The 21598-nt window shown below is 46.7% G+C and overlaps 1 protein-coding gene across 6 annotated transcripts in view; it reads left to right on the forward strand.

The window, feature by feature from the left end:
* KDM5B (lysine demethylase 5B) overlaps positions 1 to 21598 on the forward strand; it is an 897967-nt gene that overhangs the window by 144601 nt on the left and 731768 nt on the right. For all 6 annotated transcript variants that reach the window (XM_085600396.1, XM_085600377.1, XM_085600387.1 and 3 more), the window contains 2 exons: positions 1886 to 2044; positions 14732 to 14851. In XM_085600396.1, coding sequence (XP_085456522.1) covers positions 1886 to 2044; positions 14732 to 14851 — 279 coding nt within the window. The remainder of the gene's footprint in view (positions 1 to 1885; positions 2045 to 14731; positions 14852 to 21598) is intronic.

Raw genomic sequence — 21598 nt, forward strand, 5'->3', positions numbered from 1 at the left:
GTAGCTATGGTCAGATAAGCTGGAACAGTGCAATAGAATTTGACTGCATAGTGATCTGACCAGCATAAAGGGAGAGATGGTAGGCATTGAATATCAGATAGGTTGAAAAATATAGGATCCAGTAGATGGCCTGCCATATGTATAGGACCCGTATTGCAAAGCAGCAGAATCATTGCTGCAAGGTCGGCAATCAGTGTGCTACTGATGGAGCATGTAGGGTTGTCCAAGTGAATGTTAAGGTCACCCAGGATAGTAAAGTTTGCCGTCTTAAGAAGATGAGGGGAGAATAACTCTGAAAATGAGGCAGTCCAGGGGGCTGATGGGCCAGGGGGGTGGTAGACCAGAATACCAGATAAGGTAAAGTGAGGGGTCAACACAAGTTTAAATAGGCCTGCCTCACATCCCTTAAGAGGGAGTACCTCTAGTTTAAATGAATAAGATTTTTTAAAAATAATGGCAATACCACCCCCAATCTTGAGTTCTCTATCTATCCTAACTGTAGCATAGTTAGAGGGTAAAGCGGAGGCCACATCCGGGCCCGAGCTCGTTTGCAGCCATGTTTCAGTTAGGAAGATGGCATTAGGCTGTTCACTACTTCATAGATCGAAGATGTCTGTTTTAATGTTTATGGAGGGAGCAACAATTAATATTCCAGAAGGAAAAAGTCGTACTAGTGGACTTGCAACGTAGTGAGGGACATTTATCCTGTGGGGGAGAAATGTTAGCAGTAAGTGAGTTGCTCAGCTCTCTTGGAGGTGATTTGTTAAATTTAAAACTGCAGCAAGGGCATTTAGTAGCCTCATCCCGTGAATCGAGACGCTTGCACTCAGACTGAGGCATACTGCGATAATTCAACAGCTGTGCAAAGGAATATTTTATTGGAAAAAAATGTTTTAAAGATTTTTGCCCAGGGTTGTGGCCCCTGGTCCCAGACGGGCTTGCCTTTGGCGCTCCGCTGAGCGTTCTGCAGGGCATCCGGTTATATCGCGGGAGGTAGGGGCTGCTAGAACGCCAACCTCCTCGCGACCGGAAATAGCCTGAATCCCTCCACATCAATCGGGATAAACCCGCGGTGGACCGGGGACCGGCAATGTGTGAAGTAAGTGCAATTTAAAAGACTAGTTAAAAAGCAAATCAATGAGCACCCAAATAAAAGCAAAATTAGATGAATTTAGTGCAAAAGTAATTAGGCAGGTTCTGACCAAGTTCAGGCTGTCAGGAGCAGCGAGTTGAACTCCCTCCCTAGCTTTAGGTCAAGCCTGTACAGTGTGAATTTTAAGTGTTGAAGCAAACCTGATCATGATGAAAAATAAAATATTGCCACACAACACTTTCGAAGATGGTTCTCTAATGTTTGGTGTGGTTCTATGCTGATATTTGAGAATCAAGCCGTGCACAGGTATCAGGTGGCTGGTTTCCAGCCTCACCTTCGCTTGATCTGCTGCCATAGCTTGACATTCCATTTGTTGCTTTTCATCTTGTTGACCTAGATATGAAAGCGTGGTAAGACTTGATGGCGCTGCCTATTTTGTTATTTTGTCTATGTGGTGAACATGAAGATTACACCAGTCCAGTTGGATGAAGAAATCGCTGTAATGTTTTACTACTGTGCCTTGTATTAATGTGATGTATATTGACCTCCAGCCATTACAACTTGGGTGCACCTGTTTAATGTGTATGCTAGGAAGGCATTTTCCTCTTTATTATTGAGTATCAAGGCTGTTAGAAGTCACATTTCTATGGTAATTCTAGAGGCTATTTATTCAACAGTTTCCAAATTAAGTTGCTCAAATCCTCTACGCTTTTTCGAGTGAGTTAAATATTCTAGCAGTTAAACTTGTACCCCTGATCTTCCCTTTATGAATGGCATTATGCTGTATTGCAGATTGATTTGTACGTGTGCCTGATTTGTGGCAGCGGGAACGATGAGGATCGTCTGTTGCTATGTGACGGCTGCGACGACAGTTACCACACATTCTGTCTGATACCACCACTTCAGGATGTTCCTAAGGGAGACTGGAGGTGCCCCAAATGTCTTGCTCAGGTAAAGAGATGAACGCAGATGATGTGAATTTGCTTTGTTACGGCCCAGACATGTAGTATTGACTGTAGAAGTGACTGGTCTCACAATGTGGCCATTGGGAGGGGAAAATCTGGCATGCATAGTTCTAGTATTTTTGTGAAAACCCAACTTATTGTCCCACTGTAATGCTTGTTGGTTTTGTTTCATGGTCCAACATTTCAGGTGTGGACTCTTTATGTATAACCCCAACCAAATGGGAGCCTTAATTGTATAGTTCATACTTCACAGTATTGATATTCCGAAAAATTGAGGCCACACAGTAAGTTCTACATACCTCCTAAATGATTTGTGGATGTGGTTGTCAGAGCATGACATGTTTATGCAGGAATACAGCGGATCTGCCCTCCCTTTGTGTTGCATTTGATGTGCCTGATTCAGTGCATAACTGCATGTATTTACAACAATGGCAAACTGCTTCAAAAGAATGAAGTTAGGCATTAAGGCAGAGTAACTCCATTTTAGTCATTAACACCCGCAGTAATGCTATCATCCACTCAAAATGATAGTACGGCAAATGGGTATTTCACTTTTTCCAGTCCTGCTAATGATAGACCACTTCGTAGACAACATTATCTGTTCTTACAATCAACAGGAACTGGGATGAGAATATCTTTTGGAGGAATCTTTTGGCTGTAGGTCAAGGTACCCCTGCTGAGATTATTCCTGAGGAATTGGGAATGGCCTTCATTTCTGATCTCATTTGTATACGCCCACTTCTTTTGTGGTGTCCAGTCTGGTCAAAATAAGATTGCATTTAAATGGACAAATCCTACAGGACTGTCTGTCACTAGATAAAGCGGATCATATCCCATAGGTCTCGTAAATAAAGAAAACTTTCACGGGATTAGGCTACCAGACCTTTTTTTATGATCCTTTGGGCATCCCAAACAATTACCTAATTTGAGTCAAACAGGCCTTTATCCAGAGGGTGATTACAAAAAGGGAGAATTCCACCTTAACAAAACAGTTGTTTCATGGTTATGTCATGGTTAAAGAAGTCCCAGGCATGGAGCCGTACCCCTTTATCCAAAAGGATGCCTAATCCTCATTGGCGTCTCTTAATATTACTGAGACTGAATATTTTCCACCAACTGTTCCTTCCAAAGGGGGTTTAGTATTCTCAATCCAACCTGCCTTCATGCACCTATGACAATATTTCCATCTGTACCTCCATGCACATTATATCCAAAATTCTCCACCCTCCAATGTAAATCACTAAGCCCTATGTTGCTGGCATGTGGTTTTAACCAGATTAGACCCGCTTACCTATACTTGCAGCTTTTGGCTACTCCCAAACTGTTTTTTTTTAATCTCCCTTTTTAGGTCTCAACTGGATAAAGCAGCGCGCATGCGCTGCTCTCGTCACACAAGGGCTTCTTTGAATCAATACGGATTCCGAAGCAGTGTCCAATCTCCTCCTTCAGCTTTCATTCGTGCGCGTTGTTTGGCGTCACAAATTATGCCAAAGACAGTGCAATGATTGCATCAAAGGCATGTCAATCCCTCCTTGTTGCCACCCTGTCTCATTTTAGCCGCGCACAGCGGGATTGGATCTCTCACTTGCGGCGTGATACTGTCTCCTTCATTAGCTTGGACACACTCTTTTTTCTTTTTCATTGTGAGCGCGGGCCACAGCTTGAGCACTTGAGTCTCTCCCTGCTGCATACTGGCGACAGCTTGAGCACGTGAGTCTCTCTTTGGAGTCTCTTTACCCACGGGTGGGAGTGGTATGGGGGGCTATAGACCCCAGATCTCTGAGGCAAAGGTCATGACGGAGAGCTCATTGTGTGGTAAAAGATGACATGCCCTAGTTTGGGCGGGACTCGGTCCAGGCCGCTCGAGTGACAAGCCTGCTCGCGGCAGCTCCGAGCAGAGGGACAGAAGGCATGTTAATACCAGATGGTTATTTAAATCCAGGTGACGTACTGCTTCTTAATTTGGGAAAACAAACCATTTGCTTGTGGGAATTCATTCATCCCCACCCCCTTTCCCACGTGGCGTTGTTGTCGTCCAACCGGCCTGTGACCTCTTTCAACCAGGGGCGTAAGGCAAGCCTCAGCCGGCCGAGTGAGGAAGGGACTGCAGCCCTTCAAGGGCCCCCAAACTTCAGGGGGGGCCTGTTCAACCCAAGGCCACTCACTGTACATCTATGAGATATGGGAGACTCGGGTGCCCCATCCTTTCATTTTGCATGATTTCTCATTATGCTACTGCTTTCGAAAATACATCATCAGACATATTACATCTCCTAAAAGGCAAGATTTGTGTCGGTTACCCTTTGTTTATGCAAGATCGAAATTTTATTTAATCAAAAGTAAAAGTCCGGGATATAGAAAATGTATTTAAAGTAAAAAATGAGCCAAAGGGGGACGTGACGGGAATGTGTAAGGTTGTGAAATTATTGGCGCCAAATAACACATTTCCTTCTGTTGTAACATGCGCATGGGTTAGAGCCAAGATTGTTGTACTTTGAATTGCATCTCGACTTTGTTTAATCTTCATATTATATCAATAGTTGGGATGTTTGGGAAAATCAGCGTGTTTTTTATTTTACAATATTTAGGCGTTTAAGAGTTGAAAACAGTGGGTCTAGAGATGAAAGAGGGCTCATGAAAAACCGTGTTGAACGATGTTGTTTTACAATGGACATCAGGTTTGACTGCTATGTACTCTGGTATTATAACCACAAATAAGTACATAATCTTGTACTTCATTCGTCTGCCTTTCTGTGCTCCGGCAATGTTTATTAAAAGGCTCGTGCATTGATCTGAAGAAGATGAAATGCGGAGCTGCCCATGCAAACTGCAAGTTGCACACAGCTATATCCTCTGCATGTTCAACCCACACAGTTGTTCACAGTTACTAACTGATTGCACTGGTTTGTCTCTTTTGTATGAGCTACATCAAGCCCTGGCGTTTGTTGAAAGGGGAGGGTGGCTTTTGTGTAGGTGCGTGTGGTAACTGCAGAGGGTAAAACACCATCATAAGGCCACGTGGACGGCTCACTCCAGCCTGTCGTTCTTCATTTTATCGTGACGTCATGCCTAACCAAAACAAAACTGCGAGTCCCAGAATGCAAAGCGCTGTTGGCTCAAAAATGGCATGGAGGTGGAAGACGTCTCACATGATATTCAGCCGCTTTCCAGGCATGTGCATATAAGACCTTCATGCCCTAAATATCAACGGGATCCTAACTAGAATTATTTAGCATTAATTTTTAGGTCACAAAAAAGATAAACATCCGGCGCTATTACCCACAACTTACCGCCACCTGTAGTCAAGAATTCACACACGTCTGTGGACTGCTCTCTTTCAAGTGCGTCTCTCGCAGAGGGTTCTCTGTTTGAACAAGCATTAAAAATGCAATATGTCTCGCTTTCTATTAAGTTAAAGCCATTTGCTTTGCTATACAATACCATTAGCAAAGCAAATTACTTTGATTAAGTTAAAGGCGAGACCTGTTGCATTTTCAATGCGTGTTTTTATCTGTGTTTTTAAGCTCTAATCAATAGTTATTTATCTCTTTGTCTGAGAATAATCTCTATCTTTTTAAGGATTGTTTTTTTTTAAAGTGACTGATTTTAATGCTGTGAGAATTGATGTATTTTATTATTTACCTAATTTTTCTTGTTATGAGTTTTTTTTATTCTGTACTTGTATGATTTTCTCTGAAAATGTAATAAAAGTTGATTGATTGACTGGGCGGCAGTTGATCTGGGACTTCATTGCAGCTCACATTTTGATATTCGGTTAGTTTCACAAATACATGAGAGATGTAAACTCAACTGAGTTTGTGTGACAAGTTTCCGGTGTAGCCGCTGATACGGCTGCATAATTGTATCTTTATTTCTATTTTGCATTGTGATTCTATACTGCTTGTTTTGTCAATATACAGTCTTATTATTTTTTCTCACATTATAATAAGTTGTGCAAAAATTAATCGAGCTATTTCCCAGCCTTGGATCTTCTTTTATTTATTTCTTTTTTTAACACAAACTTTATTGGGTATTGCTGGTGTACACTACATATTTACTTCATACATGTTACTTTTGTGAAGAAATTATCTGTAATATATATACATAACCTTTCACTTCCACATGTCTCAAGTTGTTCATATGTTTCTGTGCATAACCATTTTACTCACACTAAGGAGAAATTCACGCATATTGACATTATAATATCACAACATATACTTCGTGCTTGAGGTATATTATAACTATAACCCAATGCATCACACCTACCCTAACCCACCCCCGATAACCAAACCCGCAACAAGAAAACAATTGCTGCTGTGAAATTATTACTTCATATCCTGGTAGAAAGTACCAGATGATAAGTACAATCGATGGTGTTAGGGAAGACAAGGGATGGGATGCAAGAACAATACAAGGGGCCAGGAGAGGAGAGAGGGAGGGGAATGGCCACACCACTAGCAGTTTTGCAGCGTGAATCTTTCGGGATTCACTATGCTGTGCAATATTCCGCCATCTAGTGGTTGGGTCCGGAATTGGTCTTTTTTTCTCTTTGATTTTTTTTTGTTGTTTTTTTTTTTGTCGTGGGCCCAGGTGGGCGTCGACATATCACCATTGGTGTCCTTCGTGACGTCGACGTGCATCCTCCGCAAGCTCCCACCTTTGGCTGCCATCTTCAGATTCTTTTTTCCGCCGTTGGGTCTGGATCGTTACGGAAGAGTTCCAGAGTTATGGAAGAGGAATCAAAGAAAAGAGAAGAAAATCAAAGCTTTCAGCTACACCAGACTTCAGGTCAGGTAACCGGGATGACAAGGGAGAAGGTTTCTACCGAGATCTCGACGTTCAACAGAGAATGCGCTCGCAGGGGGCTCCCTGAGCGCTGGAATGGACAAAACACCTTTCAAGTTTTGCACCATTTGCCACCAAAAATACGCCCAGAAGGAGCAGCATCCAGTCTGCACCCTCTGCCTGCTGCTCGACCACAACAGCGAGGTGTGCTCGGCGTTCATACCCAGAACACTCAGAGTAAGAGAGAGGCAAAGCAGGGCGAACCATTCCATGCAGGGACAGGGGCACCTCCATCGCTCCGGGATTTGGGCCTCTCCAGTGGAGAGCAAGACAACATCGCCGAAGGACCAGAGGACTGCACGGTCTTCGAGGTACATAAGAAGCCGTCAAAGGAGGTAAGGGAGTCGTCGACCCCTAGACACTCGAGCGACACTCGAAACGGTGAAGCTAAAGCCCCGAGCGACACTCGTAGGAGTGAAGCCAAGTCTTCGAAGGGAGCATTGCCGCCAAAACACTCGACGAAGGCAACCGCAACCAAGAACAGTCAGCCGAGCGGATCCTTCGAAAAGGACTCCCAATCGTCGAAAGCCCTTGAAAAACCTAGATCGTCGAAGGTTGCCCCCAAAAAGTACACCTCGATGCCGAGAAAAGAAGGGCCTGCATCGACGTCCTCGAAGCGAGGCACTCCAACCTTCGACGCCGAACATGCCGCCGAGATGGAGAGGAAGAAGAGGAGGCTCGAGGCCGAAATGGCAAGCATCCTGCAACAAAAAAGGTACTTCGACGAGAAGATGAGCCAATACATCATCCCGCCGAAACCCGCGCTCGAAGTCGAAAGAGACAACAAGGACGCAGAACCGCCGAAAACGCCCGAACCGGTCGCGGGACAGGAGGATGAAGTCTATTATTTCGAGGGCGATGGCAACGAGGATCAACAATCCTACTGGCACTCGACGTCCTAGAGGGCACAAGACTTCGAATGGCAGGATCTCGATGCCAAATTGCCGGAAGAAGGGATAGACACTTGCCCTTCGAGGCCCTCGCCGCCAGACGACCTAGGGATCTATAACATGGTCGTCCAAAAGGCTGCACAGACGTATGGAGTGAAAATGAAAGAGAAGAAGCCCAAGGCATGTTTTCTCCTGGAAACTCTACTGCCTCAACAAACTATGAGCCAGTTCCTGCCCATACTCCCTAGTGTGCTGGATCAAGGAAGAGAGGCTTTTAAGGAACCACAGTATGCAAGGCTGTGACTCCAAGAACGGAGAAGAAGTATAAACATTCATCTTGGAACCCTGCATACATCCAAGGGTCAGTACCAGCCGACTCCATAATTGCAGCAATGGCTAGGGAGAGGGCCAATGTGCCAACTAATGCCGGAACACCTCCGGACAAGGAGAGAAGAAGGATGGATCTCACAGGGAGAAAGGTGGAGAGAAATGCAGCAATCTATTGGCGCATTGCAAACTCCAATGCCCTAATCAACAGGCACGCATACCTGCACTGGGAGGAAGTGGGGCAACTCCTAAAGCATCTACCAGACCAGTACCAACAAAGAGCGGCTCACCTGGTAGAAGAGGGCAAAAGCATGGCGAACACCTGCTTAAAATCGGTCTTGGATGCTGCAGAGACGTCCAGCAGACTAATGATGATAGTAGTGACTGAGAGAAGACATGCATGGCTCAGAATTTCTGGATTCAAGCCAGAGGTGCAAAGCAACATCCTGAACACGCCTTTTAACGGAGAGCAACTGTTTGGCGCACCAGTTGACGACAAGTTAACGCAGCTAAAGAAGGCCAACAAGACAGCAAGGTCAGTGGGAGCGCTGCAGTTCAGGGGGATGAGAAGGGGTACACCCACAAGAAGTCCAGGTGGTAGGGTAGGCAACGTGCCTACCACATCGCACCAAACGTTTCAAGAAGGCCACCAAGGGAACAACCAAGGCCAGCAGCAGGGACAGAAGCAGCAAAACTGGCAGTACCAGCCCCGGGGCCGGTCCTTTCGACGGCGCGGAAACGGATGAGGACAGACACGAAGAGGAGGCCAACAGCCCCCCTCCAAGTGACTTCGCAATGAAGAAAACCCCAACCCTAGCTACACCACGGGGTTGGCACAAAGACATAAGAAAAAGCAACAAGCGGACGTTCCACGGCAAACAGTACCTCAAACACACAACACCAGTAGGGTGCAAAATAAGATACTTCCTCCAGGAGTGGTTTGGCAGTGGCTAAAGTTAGATATAACCTTACTCTCTAACGTGGTAGCTTGGTCGAGCAGTAAGGCAGTATCGGAGCACAGTGTAAAGCATTTGTTGTACACACTCAGTCAGCAAATGGTCTCACACACTCAAGAACTGAACTCTAGGCCAATGGTTTGTATATAAAAATATATGGTTGTTTTATTTTAGAACCAACAATAGGTATCAAAATATACTTTCTCAGAATGAGATGCTTTAGTTAAATACTTGGCAAGAGGCAATTGATTTGAAATGCAATAGTTACAGTTTGTTGCAATAGGCAACACAATTTCAAACACAATAATACATTGAGCTCAATGGGAATTTTAAGTTACATGCAATTGATTACTTTCATGATTACTTTTCTAACTCCAGGACTGGATCCTAGACTCAGTCCTGGGACAGTTCTTGGAAACAAGTGAGTAAATACGTTTTAGTTACTGTTGTGATTTTTAAGCAATATTTTGCTATTTTAAAAGTTGACACTTGGAAACTTTTTCTAAGAAAATCACCAATGTTATCCTATGGGAGGAAATTCACTTAGCAGGTAAGCGGGGTTATTGTTACTTTTTCTAGCTCAGTGTTGGATCCTGGATCCAGCACTAGTGTGCCACCTGTAAGCAGTTGAGAAATTGCGTTTAAGTTATACAGGCGATTTTTAAGGAATATTTATAAGTTTGCAAAATTCGACAGAAGAAATTTCACAGAAAAACAGTCAATGGTTTCCTATGGAAGAAAATTCAAGTTACGGGTAAAGTATGTTCTTGTTACTTTTGTAATCCAGTGCTGGGCTCCTAGGCTCAGTACGGGGGCATCCATCTAAAACAGGTAAGTAATTACGTTTTTACAGATGGTGCGATTTTTAAAGAATATTTGTAGTTTGCAAAAATCGACACAGAAGAAATTTCCCAGAAAAACAGTCCATGGTTTCCTATGGGAGAAAATTGAGTTAGTGGTAAGTACGGTTGTAAATACTTTTCAGGGTCAGTGCTGGGCACCAAGATCCAGCACTGGGATCTCTCCTAATAGCAGGTGAGTATTTCCATTTTCGTTACTTGGTTGATTTTAGGTGAATATTTTAAAGTTTAGAAACTCCACACTTAGAAGAAATTTCAAGAGAAACCAGTCAATGTTACCCTATGGAAGAAAAGTGATTTCTCGGCTTTTAGTTAAGTACTCGACTGGCAGAGTTAAGGTTCTGGGCATAGACTCGGGGGGGGTCTCCCAGGGTCAGGTAAGTACAGTTGTTACACCCTCAGCGGCACAGGGGCAGCCGGGTGCAGAGTGAGTTAGGCCCAATGTTATCCTCTGGAAGGCAGGGGGCCCTTGGTTGGTGGCTGCTGACTAGCAGGCCACGTGGCTGTGGGAGCTGGGCTCCTGGTCACTTGCTCAGGGTAAATGGGGAGGTAGGTAGGAGCAGAAGTTGCACTGCCAGGGCCACTCGGGCAGCTGGGTGCAGGGTGCTTTTGAGCCTTCGGGCGCACAATGGATTGCAATGGAAAAGCTCAAGGACAAACAAAGCCTGCAAGCTCGGGGACGAAGATTCTTCAAGTTTGCCCACCACTTTGAGAGGTAAGTTGGGTAGTTGGAGGATAGGTAGGTACCCAGGAGTCGGGCACAGGGGGCCGCAGGGCGCTTGGTGCAGGGGTTCCTTTTGGTGTCGGGAAATCTTACCCTCTGTTGATCGCGGTTGGGGGGGCACCTTGTTCTGAGGCTGCAGGCGTCGTCAGGAGTGTCGAGGGAAGTCCATGGGTGCCGGACTCTGGGTCACAGTCGCCGTGGGGTCGTCCTCGTGGTCTTTGTTCACTCCGGCACAGGCCAGGCTTGGCGGGTGCAGAGTGTGACGGGTTCGTGGTTCCGGGCTGATGCAAGGGATTAGAAGCAGATTTTGAGTAGAGCCTCTACTCATGGGAGTCCCAGGGGCTTAGAGCCAAAAGATAGCCAGGTCCTCCGGGGTTTGGGAGGTTGCTGGCCACAAGAGATGCCGGGTTGGAGCAGGAGCAGGTTCGAGGGTCGACAGTCCGGTGGGGCTGGGGCCAAAGCAGTTGGTGTCTTCCTCTTCTTAGCAGCTGCAGGGAATGTCTTCTTTCTTCTTTGTATTTCGGAATCTGGAATCTGGGGAAGGAAGGTTAAGGGTGCTCCTAAATACTAGATTTAAGGGCGTTACAGGTAGGTGAAGGGCAGGGACCAATGGATCCCTGTCCTGGGGTGCGTCCACCCTCTATCCTGCCTCTCTCCTGTGGGAGGGGGGCAGTAGCCTAGTCCTGATTGGGCAGGGCTCCCCATCTTCAAGATGGCGAGAGCCCGGAGATGTGCTTCCCCTCGCCTCCCCCACCTGAGGGGTGGGGTTGGCAGGCTGGCACATCCCCTGTCCTTATTTGGGGTTTCCGGCCAAGCTTCCCGCCAGAGTGGGGGGTTGCAGTGGCCTGGGGAAGCTCACAGAGGCGGCATGCCTTTGAAGCTTCCCCCTGCCCATCCTGGGGGAGGAGATCTAGCACCTCGTCCAGGATAAGAGCAGGGGCTCCCCTACCCAGTGGTCCAGCAACATGTCTGCTGTGTGGCAGCCTAGGCAGCCTCTTAGACCAGCGTGGATTGTAGGTTAGGTTTCAGGGGCATCTCTAAGATGCCCTCTGTGGTGTTTTGTGCATTAAATCCCACACTGGCATCAGTGCGGGTTTAATGTGCTGAGAAGTTTGATACCAAACTTCTCAGTCTTCAGTGTTGCCATTATGGTGCTTGACGAGCTCTCAGCACCATGTACTCTTAAATGGCAGCACTGCACTTACAGTGCCCAGGAATGGACCTGGGTACTGTAGGGGCACAGGGCTCATGCTCCTGTGCCCACACCACTGGCATAGGGCACCCAGCTAGAGGGGTGGCTGATGTATGCCAGGACAGTGTAGGTGATGGCCATGGCACACAGGGATGTGTGCCATGTCGACTCTTTGTTTTGTCCTGTACCCAGACACTCTGCCTGCAAGGGCAGTGTGTGTGTGTGTTAGGGTACAGAGCCTCTAAGGGTGGCGAAATGAGTGCTGCAGCCCTTGCAGGCACCCCTGCACCCGGCGCCCCGCGGCTCCCTGTTCCCAACTCCGGGGTACCTACCTATCCTCCAACTACCCAACTTACCTCTCGAACTGGTGGTGGCACCTGAAGAATCTTCGTCCCCGAGCTTGCAGTCTTTTTCTGAACCGGAGCTTTCCCATTGAAATCAATTGAGCGCCCTTAGGCTCAAAAGCACCCTGCAACCAGCCGCCCGAGTGGCCCTGGCAGTGTAACCTCTACACCTATCTACTTCCCCATTTGCCCTGAGCAAGTGACCAGGAGCCCAGCTCCCACAGCCGCGTGGCCTGCTAGTCCGCAGCCACCAACCAAGGCGCCCCTACCTCCCATAGTATAACATTGGGCTTAACTCTCTCTGCACAAGCTGCCCCTGTTCCACTGAGGGTGTAACAACTATACCTATCTGACCCTGGGAGACCCCTGAGTCTATGCCCAGAACCTTAACTCTGCCAATCGAGTACTTACCTTAAAGCTGATAACTCAATTTTCTCCATAGGGTAACATTGTCTGGTTTTTCCTGAAATATCTTCTAAGTGTGGACTTTTCAAAACTTAAAATATTCACCAAAAATCAGCCGAGTAATGAAAACGAAAATACTCACCTGCTATTAGGTGAGCTCCCAGTGCTCGATCTTGGTGCCCAGCACTGACTCTGAAAAATATTCACAACCGTACTTACCAGTAACCCAATTTTCTTCCATAGGAAACCATTGATTGTTTTTCTGTGAAATTTCTTCTAAGTGTCGATTTCTGCAAACTTTAAATATTCTTTAAAAATCGTATAAATTGTGTAAACGTAATTACCTGTTTTGAATAAAGGTCCCAGTACTGAGTCTAGGTACCCAGTACTGGATTACAAAAGTAACGAGAACATTCCATACCTGCAACTTGAATTCTCTTCCATAGGGAATCATTGACTGTTTTCTATGAAATATTTTGTGTCAACTTTTATAATAGCAAAATATTGTCTAAAAATCATAACGGTAACAAAGTAGACTTTTATCACTTGTTTCTAAGTACTGTCCCAGGACTGAATCTAGGATCCAGTCCTGGAATCACAAAAGTAATCCTAAAAGTAATGTATTGGAAATAATTTGAAAATTCCATTGAACCCAATGGATTATTGTGTTTAAAATTGTGTTGCCTATTGCAACCACTTGTAACTTTCTACAAAAGCCAATTGCATATTGAAAAAGTATTTATGTAAAGCATCTCATTCTGAGAAAGTATATTTTAATACCTATTGTTGGTTCTAAAATAAAACAAGCATATATTTTTTATATATAAACCATTGGCCTAGAGTGTGGAACCATTTGCTGACTGTGTAGAACAAATGCTTTACACTGTCCTCTGATACTGCCTTACTGCTCGACCAAGCTACCACTTTAGAGAGTAAGGTTATATCTAACTTTAGCCTCTGCCAAACCTCTGGGTACTGTGGACTCTGTACACCCTGTACCTATTTGGGAACAGTATATACAGAGCCACTTTCTCACACCAACGCAGTGGGTTCTTTATGCCAAAGTTGCAAGCAGTGTATATATGGTTTTACACACACTTTTAAACTTGAAGAGTGAAAAGTACTTTATAGCTATTCCCTTAATCTCTGGATAACTGGGCTCCTATGATACTCTTAGTAAATGCTTAGTTCTGTGTCGTGTTGGGGCACTGTAAGGTTACAATTCATTTTGTCACTTGTCAGATTACCACGATACAGCCGAGAGTGTGTATATTTGGAATTAAGGAGCTTACTGGTTGCCCTCGGTTTACGAAATGAGTATTGCCTCTGTTTGTGAAGGTTTTAGCCTTTTAAACTTCTCGACAAGGTAATCTAGCACATTGAGGGCATCTCCCTATTTGGGCTGCTGTCGTGCCACAGATTTAAATCTGCAGCCCATCTCTGGTGGGGGTGTGGCATGGGAACACTTCATATTCCCTTTACGCCACACTATCATGCCATTTCCCGAGGAGTAGAACAAGCTGCTTAGATATCAGAGCAGAGCTATTTAAAGCCCCATTGAGTCTCACTGTAAGAACTTCTTACAGTCTCGAAGTGGGGAGAGTCGCGCTTCATCAAGAGTAATGTTTGAATGCCACTATAAATTTACATACATCCCGCCAATAGACACCCTGCAATAACAAACCTGAAACACAACACTAATGACAAGTGACTGAGCACACTTAAATTTCATTTTTCCTTTGGGTTCACTCCCCTACACATTGCCTACGAAAGAGTGAACACTCCCTGGCGACCACATAAACATGGCGCAAGATTTTAGAAAAATCTCATTCTTGAGTCCCAAATATTATTGTCCCTTATAATAACTTGATTTTCATGTAAACAGAATGCCTGAAAAATGTTGTACATGTATTGGCTGTGAAATCGAATATTGGACTAACTCGAAACAAAACGTTACTATGACTAATTGCAGAGCGGTAACAACTTTATTTGTATAGTCCCGATGAGGTGTCCCCTGCTAAGGTGAGTGTTTCCCACAAACGCCCCTTTGAAGCTCTGACTTCGGAGAAGTTTTTGCCCTTGCTCTTTTGCAATAAACCCACATGCCTTACTCTTGTTTTCCAATTGCAGGAGTGCGGCAAACCTCAGGAAGCATTTGGTTTTGAACAAGCAGCACGCGATTACACGCTCCGGGCATTTGGAGAGATGGCAGATGCCTTTAAGTCTGATTATTTCAGCATGCCTGTGCACGTGAGTCTCAAAGCTTTTGTTCTTTTCGTTTACTAATGCATGCCAGCCTTCCTCTTGTTTAAATTAAGTGGGGTGCTTCCTTTTCCAATGCCCATGCGTAGTTTGTATATCTCATTTGATGGTTCAAGTGAGTCTTCACGCTTTGTGCGTGTTTTTGTGCTTGGCTTCTAGCTGCATGATATGAGGACTTTAATTTGGCTCCCATGGCTGTCATTGGTTACCTGGCTGTGTCCTGTGAGGGTGCGGTCATTCACATTTGTGTATCATAGTCACCAATACGAATACGGTTGATAACTCAGTTTACTCCCTTTCAGCACTTGACTTCCTTCTATTAAACTGACATCATATGGATCAAAAGTTTGGTTAGATGGCTTTTCTAAGGCACATTTGTTCTTAAATGCACATTTCTGTATTTCTCGTAACAGTGTTATTTGAAGGGTAATTAATGACTGCTATGAAATTAGAGAAAATTTTGTATGAGCGGAATGGATTGGGAGCTCTCTACAGCTCATATAATTACTATCTACAGGAAAATATATGTTCGAGGCATGTGTGGCTGTAGATACACATGCTTAGCATAAGTCCGTCATCTAGTGTTGGGCTTGGATGACTGCAAGTTTTTTTTTAAAAGACGTTTTTCGAGTCACAAGGCTGTGTGACTCCTCCTTTTGGTGCGCATGGGCATAGACTCCATTGTTAGATTGTTTCTTTCCGCCGATGGTTTTGGATGTACTCTCTCGCGATCCGGTTCGAGATAGTCTCTGGGTCCCTTCGGTTCGCCAGTAGATCCCCTAACTCGCCTGTATTGTCACAATCTCGTAGCCACTCTTGCGTTTCAAGCAAAAGAGCGATTTTGCTTGTCCGGTCCTTTGACTCGCCGGCCTACGGGCCACGCCTGTTGGAAGCTGGCTCTGTATACTATACTAAAGTAAGGTATAGTGTGCACAGAGCCCAGTGTTTCCCCAGAGACTTACCTAGGCTCAAGTAGATAATATCAAAAGCTCTATTTGTGGTAGTGTGGTCAAGCAGTTGGGCTTATCAGAGGGCTGTGTTAAGCATTTATAGTACACTCGGGCAAGAAATGATTGCACACACTCAGACTGAATCCAGACTCCTTGTTTTGTATAAAAAGTTACAATTTGGTTATTTTATTTGTAGAACAAAGAAATACTCAGTTGCATGTAAGTAGCAGTTTTACAAGCAGTAATACTTTTAAAAAATGCAGCAAGAATTGCTTTGCACAGAAGAAATGCTTTACTGTCCTTATTAAAACATTGGTATTTGTCAATTAGAAACAGTAGCACTTAGCAATGTGAAAGATAGACAGTTGTGTGCAATAGATAACATGCAATGCAATCCTATGGGAGGAAAACAGTGTTGTGTATTAGCAGGTAAGTACTCAATTTACAATCCCAGTCTTCGGGGGTTTTGATTAATACTGGGCAAGTTTCAGTTGAAGGTAGGTACTGCACCACCAACGGCACTGGGGCGACTGGGTGCAGAGGTCACTGGGCCCAGTGCAAATTAATGGAGAGTAGGGGCACCTAGAAGAGGCACGGTTTGCAGGTAAATACCCGCGGTTTAAGGGCACAGGTCTCAGGATTTAAGATCAGCACGGGGGGCACAAATCCACACGAAAGCTACAGCACCAGCGGCAAAGGGGTGGCCAGGTGCAGGGTGCAAAACCGGCGTCGGGTGCCCAATGCGTTTGAATGGGGGAATCTCGGTTGTACAAAGAGGCTGCAGGCTCGGACCAGGAGGGTGGCTGAAGGAGAGCACCGGCTGGGCAGATGAGTTGGAGGGCTGGGGGTGGTCGAAGCACAGTCAGCTGAGCTTACCAAGGCCGGAGGACTGAGGATCCAGGGGTACCTTTTGGTGTTGGGTTTTCTTGATTGGAGCCGGTTTTGGTCAGGGGGACCCTTCGTGTAGAGGCTGCAGGTGACTTTGTGGGGTTCCGAAGATGTCAGCCACTGATAAAGACTAGGTCAGGATCGCTGGGGAGACGTCACAGTACAGGGCTAACTCGGGCTGTGGGCATTGGGTGCAGAGTGGGTAGGGGTCGCGGATCCGCCAGGATCCAGAATCCTTGGTGTAGTTTATTTTGGACAGGTGTTGGCTGAAGAGTGGCAGTCTTCCTGGGGTTTTCGGAAGGCGCTGGCCATGGGGCCGGCATCGTCTTCTTCGCATGGTCTTTGAGCAGGAGACCAGCTGATAGGGATGGAGTCAAATCAGTAGTTGTCTTCCAGGCTCGGCTGCACGGCGTCTTCTTCGTCATTTTCTTCTTCGGTCACAGGAATCTCAGGATCAAGTTTCAGGGGACCCCCAAATACTGAATTTTAGGTTTTTTTCAGGGACTGGCAACTGGTAGCCAATGGGCTACTTGCCTTTAGGGTGACTACACCCTTTGAATGTCCCCTTCCTTTGGGGAGGGGGCATCCCCCTAACTTGATTGGGTCAAATCCTTCCATTCAAGATGGAGTATTTCCTAAGGAGGGGGTCACCTCGGTCCAGGGCACCTCAGGGGTGGTCCTGGCAGAGAGGGGACACACCTCTCCTGACTACTAAGTTTCCCGCCGACCTTGCCACCAAAAGTGGGGCTTGGTCAAGGGGGCGGGAATCCCAACTAGCTGGAGAGGCCCTGGCTAACATATCAAAGGTCAGGAAGCCTTTGAGGCTCACCACCCTGAATGCTGTTCTGCTTGGGGGTAGGTGTGAAGCACCTCCACCAGCCTTTGTCCCTGACCCACGAGAGCACAAGGGCTCCCACCTCCGGGAGTCAGAAACATGTCTGTGTGTGGCAGGCTGGTGCAGACCAGTCAGCTGGACACTAGGGAGTTGGTCGTTTTTCAGGGGGCATCTCTCAGATGCCCTCTGAGTGCATTTTGTAATAAATCCAACACTGGCATCTGTATGGGTTTAATATGCTGAGGAGTTTGATACCAAACTCCTCAGCATTCAGTAAGGCCATCACAGAGCAGGGGAGCTCTAAATGACAAACTAAATGACAAACTCCTAGCCCATGAACTCAGTATTGCTCCACTGCACATACAATGTCTGTGAATGGTACAGACACTGTAGGGGCACATTGCTCATGCAGCTGCACCCTCACCAGTGGTACAGTGCACTCTGCCTAAGGGTGTGAGGCCTGCTAGAGGCGTCGCTTACCTATGCCACAGACATGGGTTGATGGGCATGACCGGTTTGAACAAAAACAATCTGCAATGACAGTGTGTGTGTGTTTGGTGAGGGGTCTCGGAGGGTGGCACAATACATGTTGCCTCCCTTAGAGACCCTCTCTGGGCATAAGGCCCTTGGTACTTCTGTTACCTTTTACAAGGTTCTTACATGTGAGGTGTACCAATTGTAAAAACAAAGGTACCGTTTTGGGAAAGGACACAGGCACTGGGGACCTGTTTTGCAGGTACTTAGTGCACACACTGTCAAAGTGCATCAGAAATCTGACAAAGTGTGTGGGGGGAGGGTTACTGCACTGTCCTACAACACCTGATTGGTCCCTTTTCACATCAAACAGCACTAACCAAAAAATGAGCTGCTGATGGAACACACTGTTCCGCTTCTGTCTGAAGTGCCATTCGAATACCCTCACACCGACCAACACTCAGTCCGTAACTTATGCCTCTCGCCTGACTATCTGTAAGATACCTGTGAGGCCAGCAGGCCGTTCTGGTCTGAAAAAAACATTCGGGACAGACTTGCGCGGTACCTAGAAATGCAGCGCAGGCTCTTAGAGGACACACCTGACATCTGTGGCCACCCGGACGAGGAAGAAACAGCAGCCTCGTCAGCAAAGCCAGGAATGTGTCTCCATCCACGACTCTGGGTCCGAGTCGGAAACTGAACAAGATCCAGTCATTCTGGAATCTTCAGAAAAGCATTGGACCGGTAGTACACCTGCTTCTGATGGATACATCTGCCAGTGGATTCCTCACCTTGTGAATATCCCCTGTTCCAGCAACATTCGGAAACTTTTGTAGCACTCTATGCCGATGAGGTCTAAGACGACGTCACAGAGACACGGCTCCGCTCGCGACTCCGCTGACGTCACCGGATCCATAAGAAGACCTCGTCGGCGTGATGACGTCAGTTCCCTTTTTTCCGCGCCGTCGACGCTATCTGTTTTCGGGGACTCTCTCTGTAGCTTTAGCTGGATACTTTGTTTTCCTGCTGGTATCTCTCTTTCTTCTTGTCTGCAGTTGAAAGATGTCGACTAAGAAGTCCGGGTTTAAGCCTTGCAGGGAATACGGTAAGCACATGTCGATTACGGATCCGCACGAGCACTGTGTCTGGTGCCTTTCATCGGATTATGATGTCGAAGGATGTTCTTACTGCCGCAAGATGAGCACAAAGGCTCTGAAGGAAACGGAGGCCAAGTTATTCATTGCTAGGATGAAAAAGGAGAAAATGGGTCGAAGAAGATCAAGGTCGAGATCGGCGTCGACGTCGGGGCATGCTTCCAAGTCCAAGAAACACAAGAAAAAGAAGAGGCATGGATCTCGACATCGCTCGGACAGGGATGCGGCTCCAAGATCGACCTCACCTTCTCGACGTCGTAAGGACTTTGTATCTCCTTCTCTTGTCTCTGTTCCTGATTCTCCTGTTGGCCTGACATCGCCTGCGGCTTCACCGAAGCATTCTCCGGCCCCGGCTCCATCTCCGACGGCGGCTCCAACTCCGGTTCCAGTTGAGGAAGTTCCGGCTCCGGACGAGTCTTCGACTCCGCTGGTTCCACCGTCGGCGCCGATCGGCCCAAGTCCGGTGATGCCTCAGCCTGAGCCATATCCTTCATTTCCAGGCCTGGGTCAAGATCAGACGCATTATTTAAATGCGATGTATGGGGTCTTTACCAGAGCTTTGTACCCCTCTGGAGTGCCTTCGGGTCCCATGGGTCCAATGGCTTTCAACTTGGGAGCTCATCAAGCTTACCCTCAAGCTCCCTTTATGCCATTTTTCCCGGCGACGCCGTCTTGGCATTTACTGGCGCCGAGGACATCAACGCTGCTTCCATCTTCACTGGCGCCGGCTCGACCTCGTTCGTCTCCGGCTGCTCCTCTGGATCCGGGTTCGATGCCGGCGCCGTTGGATTCGGTTACAGCGCAGCCGACTCCTGCTGTGAGAATCAGATCTAGGAGGGAAGCTCAAAGGGTACTAGAAGAACAAAGGTACCAGATGGAAGAAGTGGAAGAAGGTGAGCTCATGGAATCTGATGATCTGTTTGAGGAGTTGAAAGAGGCTAGTGGCCTGGACTTGTCACCTGAGTGGGAGATTACTCCTACTGATTCTCCTTCAAAAGATGTGGCTCCCTACCACTCAGTTATTAAAAAAGCGGCTGAGCTTCTGGATCTGCAGTTACCATCTGCTGAGTTTAAACCGAACATCCTCACAGAGGTTTTACATTCTCCTTCCTCTGTATCTGAACCCTTGCTTCCATTTAATGACGCCATTATTGAACCGGTCATGGAAGTATGGCGTAAGCCCTTCTCTGCTCCTGCAGTCTCTAAGGTTGTTGCAAGGAGATATAGGGCGGCTCCAGGGGACCTAGACTTTCTGACTTCCCATCCTTCTCCGGAAAGTCTGGTGTTTTAGGCTGCCTGTTCTAAAAGATCTTCAGGTGCCTTTCCCCAAGTCCCTAGTGACAGGGATGCAAAGAAATTAGACCAGTCAGCCAAGAAAATCTTCTGCCAGTATGGCTTTAAAATCAACAAATGCCACCTGTCTTTTGGGCCAATATATCCATGCTCTAATGGATTCAGCAAAACTGGCCCCAAAACTGTCAGAGGAGGATAGACTGAACTTTAATGAGGTGCTATCGAACACTCAGGCGGCTGCACGTCAAGTAATCCAGAGCGACCTTGATACTGCTGATTCTGTCGCTAGGATTATGGGCTCTTCTGTTGCCACAAGGAGGGGTGCATGGCTCAAGTCATCTGAGTTCTCACCTGATGTGCAGGCAACGCTCCTGGACTTGCCTTTTGACGGCTCTGGTCTTTTTGGTAAGAAAGCTGATGCTGCACTGGAGAGATTTAAAGAGAGCAAAGCCACGGCCAAATCTCTGGGTCTGCAGACTCAGTCTAGGGGTTCGTTTAGGAGGTACAGGGGCTTTGAAAGATCGTCCTTTCGTACTTGCATGCAGCCCCAGCAGCAAAAACAGCAACAGAACACCCTGTATAAGAGCTACAGGGGCAGAATCAGAGGTCGTGCTCTAGGTCGGAAGCTGTCCTCCTCCTCTTCCTCCGTCCCTCCCACCACTGCAAAGCAGCCCTAGATCCACCATTGTGGATCATGCTGGTCCTGGCTTACCCATTTTCTACAAGATTGGGAATCGGTTACTACAGACCTTTGGGTTCTAGATCTTGTACAAAATGGGTACTTCCTTCCCTTTCGGGAATTCCCTCCAAATTACCCTCCTTGCCAAGGTGCTTGCTCAGAGGACCATCTTCTTCTCCTCCAGGAGGAGGTCCTAACGTTGCTAAACAAAGGTACAATAGAGGTCAGGAAAGGGGTCAGGGATGCTACTCCCGGTATTGCCTGATTCCGAAGAAGGATGGCAGGCTGCGTCCAATCCCGGACCTCAGGATCTTGAATCTTTTTCTGACGCAAGAGAAGTTCAAGATGCTCACCCTAGCGCAGGTTCTTCAAGCGCTGCAACAGGAGGACTGGCTGGTGTCCATCGACTTGCAGGATGCGTATTTCCACATTCCCATTCTGAAGTCGCACAGGAAGTATCTC

This window comes from Triturus cristatus, chromosome 1_2, assembly GCF_964204655.1.
Source record: "Triturus cristatus chromosome 1_2, aTriCri1.1, whole genome shotgun sequence".
NCBI classification, from domain to species: Eukaryota; Metazoa; Chordata; class Amphibia; order Caudata; family Salamandridae; genus Triturus; species Triturus cristatus.